The 13571-nt window shown below is 38.5% G+C and overlaps 1 protein-coding gene across 1 annotated transcript; it reads right to left on the bottom strand.

Moving 5' to 3' along the window:
- Positions 1–1038: 1038 nt before the first annotated feature.
- Positions 1039–13203, bottom strand: LOC142483001 (uncharacterized). Its single transcript, XM_075583106.1, has 4 exons — positions 12903–13203; positions 11430–11507; positions 10219–11064; positions 1039–1043 (listed from the first exon to the last, which is right to left on the bottom strand). The coding sequence occupies exons 1-4, from the start codon at positions 13177–13179 to the stop codon at positions 1039–1041; spliced, it is 1206 nt and encodes a 401-aa protein (XP_075439221.1). The 5' UTR covers positions 13180–13203.
- Between the last annotated feature and the right edge of the window lie 368 nt (positions 13204–13571).

The following is a 13571-nucleotide window of genomic DNA, read 5'->3' on the forward strand; positions in this document are numbered from 1 at the left end:
TTCGACAAACTTGAGAATTTACTCAAGAAAGAGACCAAGAAGGTCTGGGACAAAGTCTACCTAGAAAAATACCTAGCCATTAAACGTATCCCTAGGGGTTTACGGTTTGATAAGAAATCATCCTTCGATTTAGCAGACATAGAATATAATGTCCAATGGGAGGAAACCATGGATGCTTGTTCATTCAGCTTAATGAAACTTATCGTCAAACACCATACAAAGACCCTATTAGAAATTGATCAAGAAGTTACACTAATTCAGAGAAGACTAGAAATCTCCACAGATAATCCCACTTTCGCAACTAGGGACAAAAAACTAGCGGATGAAATAGACGCCATAGAAAAAAACCTAATAGAGTCTAAGAACAAAAAATTCAGACGAGATGAGGAAGACTATGTAGTGGGGTCCAACCCCAGGTGGCAAAGGGTCACATTGGCCCCACCTAGCACACCAAGGGATAGGAAAATGTTTGAATATAGGAGTAGGGAAGATAGCAACAAACACCAAAATTCAAGACCTAACATATCAAGCTATCCAACAAATCCCGATAGATATAAGAACTATCCAAAATATGAAAACAACAAAAATGTTGCATTCAATACTGAGGCTAGACAAAATCCAACTAGACGCCAGGAAGCGGACACCCTAGTAACACCCAGAGAAAATAAGGAAACCAAAACCCACACAATTAAAGACGCAGCAAGTCACAAAAGGGATGAGACAAAGAAAAATGATAGAGACAGAGAGGATCAGGGAGAGAGCCACAATTACTATTCTACAGCAAAGGAGTATCAGGAAAGGTATCATACAACTAAGCCAGCCACATACAATTACAGAGCAAGATCACCACTCGAACGTCGTGACAACAGGTATGAAAGAGAACGGAGCAGGGATAGGGACCCTAGATCACCTTACAAACATTATGGGTCCAATCGGGAATATAGAGAGAGACGCTATGAAAGAGAAGAGAGCCAAAGGAGACACTACCGGTCACCCCACAAACACCAGAGGGAACAAAGCCAAAGAAGGGAACGCAGATCACCCTATAGGGAACAGAGGGCAACACACAGGGAACGACAAGACAAGGAGCAGGGCTATGGGAGAGAGCAAAGATCACCCCGACCACACACAGGGCATTTTTTAGAACAGGCCCATACAAAAAAACCTCCACCCCTAGCCACTCAGAATCGCTTCATAGTGTTAGAAGACCAGAAGGAAATAGAAACACCAAATACAAAACTCAGAAAAAGACCACACGAGGAAAGCGGGGAGGACGAAGGACACAGAAAAAGAGCAGTGATCTAAATAACATATTCAACCTGAGCAAAAAAGAACTTAACATAGATGAATGTAACCTAATAAAAAAGGGGTTAAACTTCGCGCCAGTTGCAAAGGCGAATAGTTTCAATCTATATATAGACGCACACAAGTACATTAGACAGCTTACACTTAAAAAATTCTTCATCTCAAAAGATGCCCAAACCAGGGAGATAGGGCCTCATGCAGTAAGCGTTGATAAGGGAATTATCGCCATTTTATAGCCAAAATTGGGTTTGAGATTCAGTAAGCGCCGATAAGTGCTTGATTTCGCCAGGTTTCGGAGCCGATTATTTTGTTATGGCCAGTCGGCTGCCGATAAGCCTGTTTTCGCCACTGATCGCCACTTTTTTAAATCGGCTGGATTCAACAAAAAAAATCAGCTTATCGGGGCTGATCGGCACTACGAAATTGAGATGTTATGGCCGATTTCTCCCGCCAACTAAAGTTGGCAGTTTGGAGGGGAGAACGATCGCTAAGGCTGCCGGAACGGCACTTAGAAAAAAAAAATCTTCTGTACATCAATGGAGTCAATGGAGCGGGGACGTATAACAGTATAGTACTGTTTACGTTTCATTGCTCACAATACAAACGTCATTTGCATTACAGTGTGGGGGGCATTCCCTGCATTGTGTCACAGCTGACGTGTATTATTTGCATAACATTCTACTTTTACATGTTGTCAGCATTTGCGGGTCACATTACTCATCATGTGATGATGTGTCAAGGGAAAATACTATACTCAACTCTTAAAGGAGAACCTCACATCATATCACACATTTTACTGAACTGAGCGACAATTATTTACATGATGTTACACATGTCACACATGTCACACATACACCGTATATTCATCTTCCTTTACATTACACAATGCTTGTAATGTGTCACGCATCTTTAAACGTTCATGTACATCTGTATTCTCATGTTTACATATACTTTTGGGTCCTCCCTATTTTCATGACGTCACTTATTGGACGCTCAATCACATTGCATGTTTACATTGTAACCGTAGCATTACAAGCACTTCAACCTAACTTATACACACATGTACAGTAATTCATCATTGGGACACCTTGTAAACTCATTCTATAGCAACTATCCTCATTACAGAAATGCATGCATATGCACACGACTATTCATTGTTGTCAACATGTGACAATAACATGCCTAATTACACATGTTACACCAAACTTTTCCCACGTCAATCTCAGCCTTTTTGTCTAATTACATGACTGACTGTTGCGTTCACAAGTGTTACATGCATTGCACATTACACTATTTATTTTTAAACAATCTTTGTACAAAGCTTCACGTCACATCATTGGCAAATATCATCATTCCCTGCAGAATACACACAACAAATACTTATAACAACAACTGCACACAGCTTGCCACAGAAGTACTTTATTATGTTAATGTAACACCTTGCATTTTACTATGTCACCTGACATCATCACATACCTATTTAAAGGACGCCCATTACCTGCTCATTCACCGCTACTCATTTCAAAATGTTGAGATTGTTTAGGAGACGGAGGAACATTCTTTTCTATGACATGCTTGCTGATCAAGAGAATCATATAGGGCAAGGGAGGGACAGACCGAGGGACAGTGACAGGGACAGTCACGTGGATACGACAGGGACAGGGAGAGGGACAGGCCGAGGGACAGGAGATCAGAGGAGAAGACAGAGGAGACAAGTTGTGCCTCGTCCGCGTGTGTACAGGGAGAGAACCGTGTTAGATGGGATGAGTGAGGAGGAGATAGTAAGTCGCTATCGTTTGAGTTCAGCAGCAATCTTATCTCTTTATCAGGAGATAAGGGGAGATTTAGATTTTTTCACAGCCAGAGGTCGTGCAGTCCCTGGGCTTGTTAAAATGCTTTGCTCATTACATTATCTTGCTTCCGCGTCATACCAGACAACTGTGGGCATAGTGGGCGGGGTCTCGCAATCTACATTCTCGCGGGCCTTGACCCAGTTTCTCTATGCACTCAATAGACGCGCTAGGAATTATATTCATTTTCCTACAGAGGCGACAGAGTGGCTGGAAGTCAGGACTGGCTTTTATAATATAGCAGGGATACCATGTGTGCTGGGTGCAATCGATTGCACACATGTTGCTTTGATTGCACCTAGTCAGAGTGAGCATGTGTACCGCAATCGTAAGCACTACCATTCACTCAATGTACAGGTGGTATGTGATGCGACGATGAGGATAATGCATGTGGTACCCAAATTCCCTGGTTCCAGTCACGATTCCTCTATCCTGAGGAACTCTTCAGTCTTCCATGCGTTCGAAGAGGGACATTTTGAACATGGTTGGCTGCTGGGTGAGTACACATTTACATGTTCTAACACAAAACACATTTTTATGTAGGAATGTTGGCATTGTACAATTTGATCACTAATGTCAGCTTATGTGTGCTCCATTCATTATAGGTGACTCAGGATACGGAATTAGGCCGTGGCTCTTGACTCTGGTGCTAAACCCTCAAACTGAAGCAGAGGAGAGGTACAATGCAGCCCATATATCTACAAGATCTGTTATAGAGAGGACATTTGGCCTACTCAAGACCAGATTTAGGTGTCTGGACAGAACTGGTGGGGCTCTTCTATACAAGCCTCAAAAAGTGTCTGATATTATCCTTGCCTGTTGCATTTTGCACAATGTTGCACTCAGGCACAATGTACAATCAGACCTAGCTGAGGCTTTGGTAGACGAGCATCCCACCCATGTAGCTGCTGAAAATGAACAAACAGCCAGTGGTGGCCAGACACGCCAGAATCTCATCAATTCATTTTTTTCTTGTAAGTAAAAACATATATGTTCCAAGTTATACTTTTATAGTTACATTATGTTATCTTAACAATAATGTTTTTTTATATACCCTTCTGGTAGGACACAGATGAATATGGGTTGCACACCTTTCTTTTCTCTGCTGTGTGCACAAAGGGATGTGGCACCGGTATGTTATTGTTGCACAGGTTATATAATCCCTCTTCAATTGTACTTTAGTTGTGTGTATGTGAATACAACTGGGGTAACAAAGCACTAATATTTTAGCATTGTGTTGTTCCTTATGCTAACACAATACACATATTATGCCCATACTCATTCATGCTTCTAGTATGCTTACATACAATGTTATTGGTGCAGTGTAACATGTACATCCATATGATGTGTACACCAGGCTGATTTACATTTTGAATGTCATTAAATATACATGGTGTTGCACATTCAACACCAAATACACACTTTGCTGTGTTGTTTACGGTACTGAAGATGGCATGTCAATGTTTGCAATTTATATATTGTTCCTTTGCATTATAGGTATATCTCCAGTATGACTGATCATGGTATGTATATTTGCTGACATCTCTCATAAGATGTGCCTACATCAATCTTCCTATAATTATTTGAAGTCAAAACCCAACATATTGGTTTAAACACAAATGTAACATATATGTACTTTCTGTATCATGTATATGCATTTAGCTACTCTTGAGCTTTCATGTGCATTGTATTAGAAAATGATTACTCCCATTTCATCACATTTTATGTATGTTTCCTTATAAATTCCATTAATGTAATATAGAGGTGTTTGGAGACAAGGGGATAACTGTACTTATTTGTTTACTTACGGGAGCTCATTCATCACGGATGAAATTGACTGATCATAACACTCCATGCATGAATGCCTGTAATCACAACAATGCGTACTACATCTTATATTTAGCAATGTAGGTGTTTTTTAATGCTAAGAATTAATAGTCAACATTAATTTACATTTGTGACATGTGTATGTATAAGTCACACGTGTGTGGATGTGTCCTACATGTACCAAGTGTAAAACTGTTAACAGAAAAGACAATTTTGTGGCAAATGTTACTGTCATTTAGCATTTCTAATTTACCAATATGACAATGTTGGTAATATTTTTGGAATATAAATCACGTCACTTCATCATTATCATGATGATAATTATCAAGTTTTCTCACAATTGTAACGTCAATCACGTGCACATTAGCATAGACACACTTTTTAAGACAACTGTTTGTGTCTGTATCAATTTGTGTAGGATCCATGTATAACACCGACAAATGATAACACCAGCTTTATTATGGTAGCTTATATCATCATATTGACTATACTATGTATTTTTAGAACGTTTAATAAACACAGTAAACTATAGTTAGTTAGGTTAATGAAATATACACAGAAACGTACTTCATTACATGATGTTGATGTCATATTCAGAACATCATGCATTGTAGGGGACCCCAACATCTGGCCAATAACATTATTTGCTACAGTCCAAAACCATTTTATCAACATACCCATGTAACAAGAGATTTTTAACAATAAATGGCTAGTTGGTTGTAAGTGTCCTTTACATTGGGAGAAGGAGTGGCTCAGTGAGTAAAGACACACACTGGCACTGAGAGTTTGAAGCAGGGGAGTCTGGTTCAATTCCCGGTGTCGGCTCCTTGTGACCTTGGGCAAGTCACTTTATCTCCCTGTGCCTCAGGCGGCAAAAAATAAATTGTAAGTTCCACGGGCCAGGGACCTCAGCCTGAAAAATGTGTCTGTAAAGCGCTGTGTACAACTAGCAGCGCTATACATGAACATGCTCATATTATAATTATTATTATTATTATTATTATTATTGTTACATAGTTTCGACAGTCATACGTTCCATTACACAATAGAATACACAAATGTGTTAGCAGAGTGGGAATGGTTGTTATATATAAAACACACCATGCCATAAAATGATAGTAGTCATTAAAGAACACTCAATAAAAATTCATGAGGCACTATTTTGCAACATCATTATGTTAATGAAGTGCTTATGCAATATAGGCATAAGGGTATCACATTTTTAATTGTTTGGTAATAAGCGCTGCAAGCAATATAAAATTAGTTCCATATGTAGTATAGTAGTCGGTGGCTCCTCCTCACAATCATCTCATATAAAGGTAGACTCTTCTGAAATCATACATTGATCCGATTGTATCTTCCCTGACATCTCTGAAATACAGCAAACACATGATGGTCAAATATGGCACCTTACTATATATGTATCCGTGACAACGCGTTACACAGCTCTATATGATTGTGTACATACACACGTCACTCACTTATATGTTAGAAGTACAAGTGTACATCAGTATGTAATGTTTCTTTAAATTTGTAGCAGGCATAACTATGTATATGAAGTGAACGTTGCCTGTATACTGAAAAATGTGCGCGCACATCTTAGTGTGCGCACGCACTTCACGCTTGGCTCCACTAACTGTTAGCGCATGCGCAAAACAAAGCGTACGTTGTGCGTTCAATACATCTTGAAAATACCAGTAAACATAAAATCTTTATTTCAAATACAATGAAGACGAAACTACATTCGTTCTAAACGAGTACATCTGTATTCTTTTTAAACAGACGTGTTTGGACAGAAAGGACGGCCGATAACACAATGCGCAAATGCAATACGTGTGACGTCATGTTAAACCAGCGTGAAACGCACGCTAACACTCCTCCCACTCAATTAACATTCGGCTAACGCCCAGTTGACGCCTACAAACACTGAGCCGCACACATGACACACTGCAGTTACCGTTACTATAACAAAACATGACAGCCAATAGGCTTTGAGGCGCGCACGTCGCTTGGGGGCGGGACTTACATCCGTAATCCTTTTTAAGGACGCCTTGGCCCATGACAAGGGTCCCACGTCATACGTGGTGGACCCGGTTTTAAATGTTGTAGATGTTGCATGATAACAAAACAGGTATGTGTTAGAGTTAGGGTAAAATGTTGCTAATATGTTTTAAGGGATAGGAAAGTACGTATATTTATTCCGTCAGCAATGTGTACTACTCTTTCACGTTCTACTATATTGTATTAGGAAACAATTTCTTTGTGATCGCTACATGTTATGCAGTGTGCAATGTTACGCTGTATCCACGCATTGAAAGTGAAAATGGTGGTTAAAAAAAAAAAAAAAGTTTAAACGCAGAGTCAACGCATAACGATTGTTATATTTACCATTCTTCTAGAATTAACTCTTCGTCTGCCTGCAACTGGTCGCTCCAGAAATGCAAGGCATTTTCATCCACGCTTGACCCAAACGCTGAATCCAGTATGTCACACATCTCCTCCATGAAGCGCTCATAGGAATCGCCACTGCTTTCTTCAAACAATTGGTCCGGAGGTAGGTTCATTTCTTTGGGTACCCATTCCAATGCACTTTCTGCTGAAAGGCTTGCTACATAATCATAGTAGTTTTGTTCTTGTACAATGTGGGTTTCAGGAATGGAGGGTGCAGATATTGCAGCAGGTATCGATTCACACGGAACAGTAGTAGCGGATCCATTGCTATTGGCATTAGGAATAAATATGCCTTTAAGCACAATATGTGTGCCCTCTTTGACGGTGAAATGTTTTTCCTTCGCAATCTTCCAGAAACCATACTTGTCTTCTAGCTTATCCTGCACAAGTTCAAAACAGTCATTAGTTGATAAAGTGAATCTTACTGAGGAATTAAAATTGCGCGCATGCCCACGGTCTTGGTAATAAGGATATTTTGCTCGAATCAAATCATAGATTTGGCGTGTGCTCGCTTTGTGTCCGCAAGTTGATAAAATTGCTTCTGATACCATGTATTTATACCCTAACTGCGGATTTTGATTTTTAACCAATTCTTCAGCCATTGCAGATTAGCACAAAAGATGTGTGCAGGTATCTGTCCTTTGCTCATAAAAATGAAACTGCTCAATGGCTAACAAATTTCTGTGTTTCCTTTTCAAGGTCAACAAAAGTATAAACTTTTACTCCTCATTTCAAACGCCAATTGGATTTGTAGTTTTAATTGGTTGAACATTTGTGGTTTATGATAGCCGCTTGTGGGACAAACATGTATCCTTTTTTTTATCTCGTTTCTGAAAACATTCCTACACTTGTAATTAAGTAACATTGAGTTTTCTTGCAAAATAACAAAGAGCACTGTGTGAAAATAGTGCTTAGACAGCCATATCAGTAAATACACACACCTGCAAAATGAAATGTTTCTTTCCCGCATACATTTCTGTGTGTATTTGAAAGTCTGGTTAACTCCCTGTCTGCATGAGTTTAAATACGTGTGTATCTATATATATATACATATATCTCTCTGATAAATATATATATATATATAAAGTGTACACTGGCGACACACTTTATTCGAGCTCGGCTAGTCCCACGAATTCGGGTATACCCGGGTGTATTGAGGTTTGTGACTGTTTTCTGCCCGAGTATATTGGGTTATTTTCTAGGCAGGGATTGAAGCATTTTATTCCCCCTGGCTGCAATACTGCACAGTATATATATATATATACTGCATTACAATTCATGAATTTATGCCATCTGGTAGACACGCGAAGCATTGCAGCCTATTAAATCCTAATCATTATCATTTAACAAATCAGCCGCCCATCAGCCAGGCATGAACCCAGGCTGGGAAGGCAAATGCAACGGGGCTTGTCAGAGGTGAGGAGCGGCGCATTCCAGGTATCTGCCAGGTACATACCGGGTATTTGCTCGAATAAAGTGTGTCGGTGCAGTATATTGTACTATATGTATATTGTGTGTGTGTATATATATATATATATATATATATATATATATATATATTGTGTGTATATATATATATATATATATATATATATATATATATATATATATATATATATAGTGTGTGTGTGTATATATATATATATATATATATATATATATATAAATAGTGTGTGTGTGTATATATATATGTGTGTGTGTGTGTATATATGTATATGTATATATATATATATATATATATATATAATGTATCTTTTTTTTTTTTTTTTTATATTGCAGGAGTACACACAACATATTGATGGCAGTAAGTAGGCCTTGTATGAAACCTATTTAAATGGTGATAAACATGAGTGAATTAAGTAATAAACATTTGTTTGCGCCCAATACTGTTAGAGGCTCACACTTAGTATAGTTTTCAAACATTAGGCCTGTATTATTAAAATACTGTGTTTTCACAAGGAAGCATGAAGTGTATGTTTTTTGTAAATACATCTATACCAGTTTAGATAGTACTATATATACATACACACACACACACACACAGTGTGTGTCTGTGTGTGTGTGTGTGTGTGCATATATGCATACATACTACATATATATTAGTATAAATTCAGAGATGTTCTTGAAACAAGAACACATAAATGATTAAAGGACAACATTACAATGCCCAAGCAAGGCAAAGGTAAGTAATATTTTACACATAATCCTGCTGTACACGTACAAGAAAGATGTTTGCAGTTAAATAGGTTTTTTTTTAATTGCATGTGAATAATATGCACATGCAATGATTACATCAAGTAACACACCCAAATGCAATGTTTTGCTGCAAAGTGAATGGCAGCTTCTCTAAACTTAGCAACTGGCTCCTGGTGGACCATTACTGAACAGACGATTAATACATCAATATTTATAACACTATTCTTTAATTAGGACTGTTAACATTTCCAAAACTTCACGTGTACAAGAACATACTTGAAAGTTTGGAAACAACACAGTCTTCTGCATACATACAATATTAATTAGATAATCTGAAGTCAACAAAACAAGGCCAAAGACATATTTAGTGAATTATAACATTTATTTTTTTTGTTCCTTTTGAGATCGAGTAACAGGCCTGCTTGTTGTCTCTTGTATTTTCCTTTTTCGTTTGGCAACAACTTTAGCCACAACAGAGCCACTTTGACTGGCCTCTTCACTTCACGGGCAGGGCTTGTGGCCAGTGACTCACCTACAGGGCTTTTGGGCAGTGACTGTTCACCTACAGGGCTTTTGGGCAGTGACTCACCTCCAGGGCTTTTGGGCAGTGACTGTTCACCTACAGGGCTTTTGGGCAGTGACTGTTCACCGACAGGGCTTTTGGGCAGTGACTCACTTACAGGGCTTGTGGGTAGTGACTGTTCACGGACAGGGCTTGTGGCCAGTGACTCACCGACAGGGCTTGTGCCCACTGACACATGTGAGCAAGTTGGTAGACACTGCACAAGTGATGGTTGCTCTGTTTCATGTGTGTCTTTTTTTGTTTTTGACCAAAAACTGGTCAGTAGTAACTGCTTGTGTTTTGTTTGTGTCGCCTCCTTTGTAGGTGTCAGCTGCTGATTTTGTACCGATGGCAGCGGTAGCATGTCGTCAGGAACCTGCACAGCAATGTCTGCTACTTGACCGGTAACATTCGGACCTGGTGAATGAAGATCAGAAGCATGTGGTGAAAACTGACCAGCATGAACAGATCCTGCCTGTGAGGTGTTCAAGTTGAATTGTGGTACATTAGTCATTCTCAAGTAATTAGCTTGTGTTTGCTGAACAACTAATGCTTCGAATGAGGTGTTGATTTTTTGCAACTGTTTAGGCACTTCAATGAAGACTCTGTGGAGATGTGCCAATTGTGAAACTGTTTCTTCCTGCAGTGCAATCATCCTTTCCAGCACTGTCATCAGGTCAGAATGGCGACGATTTTCTGCTTCCACAATTTTTCCCTCAGAAGCTACAATTGCATCGTATGTGGTATTTGCTGGACGATTTGGCGGTAAAACAGTTTCAATTGGAACCTCTTCATGGTCACTTGCTTGTATTTGTGTGTCTATGGCGGCATCATCATCATCATCATCATCATCATAATCCTCATCATCATGTTCTACAAATAAATGTACACATTATTAAATGGCATGTTAATCTCTGCTGTGTTACTATGTAATTCTACTGTGTCATAAGTAACAACTAACATGTTTCCATACGTTTTATAACCTCACATTAAAAACTACCTTGACTTAAGAATAATGTTTGGACTCAGTATGAAATATGAGTGAATGAAAACTTGCTGTAAACTCACAACTCCTACATGATTGTTAACATCACTAACACAATACATGTTGCCTTACACTTCATTTTCACTGACACTAAGTAATCCTATTTAAAGAAGATGTGCAAAACAAATAATGAACATGACAACATAACATATAGAAGAGCACATATTATATGGCCACCAACTGATACACTCACCTTCTAGGTGTGTTGAGCTGGCTGACCCAGGTGAAGACACTTGTTCCGTCTCAGGTGACACATGTCCTTCAGGGGCAACTATATATAACAATAACATAAGTTTTACATTTACATGTGTAAATATTGAACAAACAGTTATTGTATGTTCTGTATTTACGAGTACCTAACAGCATCATTTCCTTAACCCAAAATGTGTGTGTGAAAGTGAACATAAATAGTTGTAATAACAATGTACATGCCTGTGTACTTAGAAGTTTTGAGTTCCCTAACATAAAACATACTATGTTCCTGCAGTAATGCGTGAGGATAAATAGATTAAATTTGAACATAAAAATCATATGTTGTGTAGTGATATCAGTATCATAATGTTCATAACTATCATGAGATGACCATTCACAATGGTTATCATGAAGGTGGTCATATTGCAAAAAGTGTTGTTTTTGGTAGAGGATATGTGTGGTACATTAATAGAAGATGTGGCACACCTGAATGTGGCTGTCACTCAACAAGACAACACATGCAGTGTGTAATAATGTGTTGTTGATAGTAGTTCAACTATAGATATGAGTGAACTAATGTGTGACGTACGCTTTGATAAGTAATGAGTTGTTGGGGCATTTAGTAGCTAAAGTGTAGCTTTCAAATGAGTGTGATTAACTTCAGTTGTGCTAGTCAGGTTGTAATAACGGTATTCCCTTCCCCAAAAAGCCTAATCAGCCACACCTTTCAATTACCTGAAACAGGTGAAAATGGTGTGAACTAAGTTGACCCTAAAATGAGCCTGTAATTTGTGTGTGTGCTGAACCCCACCCCCTCTGTTGAAGTGTATGCTGTGATGAGATATTAATTGCAGCTGCTTTAACACAATGGTAGATGAGCTAAATAGTCGTGTGCAGTTTTAAAGTTATGAAAACAATGACATAACATATGATACGTGTGCCTCATTATGCTGTCTGTATATGAGTTAAAGCAAAAATGGACCTTTTCATAAACAACTATAGATGTGTTAGTGCAAGTGATGTTTGTAGGCAGTTGCATGCAATATATTTGATGCATGCTTAAAATAGGCAGTAATGTCATGTTTGTCGGAGTAAAATAAATAAAATACACAATAATATTATACATATTTATGTTCTGTACCTGTAGCTAGTAATAATTTCTCATTAACATGTGTTACACATGTGTACTACCCTGTTGTTCCCCATCTTCGCCCACCATCAATTGCTTCCACTGCAGCAATGCATTTTGGGAATTCACATGTAAATGAGCACGCAATGGCACGTGCTATATTAGTTACTGCTTTTAGTAGGACTACAACATATATGTCTATTTTGAGATATATATATATACAGAATCAGACATATACATATATAGATGCAGGTATGCTTATATTGTGAAGACAGTATAAAAAGCAGTGTAAATATGCAAAATAACTGTAAGCAATGACACGCCTAGTACAGTAATATTTCTCACCTGGTGGAAATTGTGAGGGATAAATTCCAATATCACGGTCACCAGGTAAGCCTTCCACGACGACGGGAAGTAATTTTGCCCGAAGCAGCTCCTCCAATGGAGTTAATATCAGACGTTGTGGTGTCGGCCCACCTCCAGTGCCAGTAGCATGCACGCGTTGGTGTTGTATTTTCTTTTTCAATTTGGACCTAATATCATCAAATCTCTTGTGACAATTCCGCTTGTCCCTCACATGATTCCCACACGCATTGACACCAATGACTATTGTGTCCCACATTTCTTTTCTGCTTGATGAACTTGTCCGCCCTTGAAAAACATATAAAATATATGAGGTAACTTAATAATAATAGAAGCACCAGTTTCCTACACTGCTAGCTGTTCCAAGAGATAGCAAACATGCTGTTTTACGTGTAATATATGAAGCACATGAGCATTCACTACTAAACATAGACATGTAAGCAAGGTTGCATTCATATTGTATGCAGTTATGGCAAATTGACCGCCTGTGTTTAGTTGTCCTTGTAAGGCATGATAAAAAGCTGTGTTTCCAGACTAATTAACATAGAAAGATATTCTGAACCCATATTTGCATATGAACAAAACTCAGATGACCTAGGATCACATGTATTTGAATAATAAATGTAAAGGTACACTTACCTAGTAAATGTC

Source organism: Ascaphus truei, unplaced genomic scaffold (genome assembly GCF_040206685.1).
Source record: "Ascaphus truei isolate aAscTru1 unplaced genomic scaffold, aAscTru1.hap1 HAP1_SCAFFOLD_286, whole genome shotgun sequence".
Taxonomy (NCBI): Eukaryota; Metazoa; Chordata; class Amphibia; order Anura; family Ascaphidae; genus Ascaphus; species Ascaphus truei.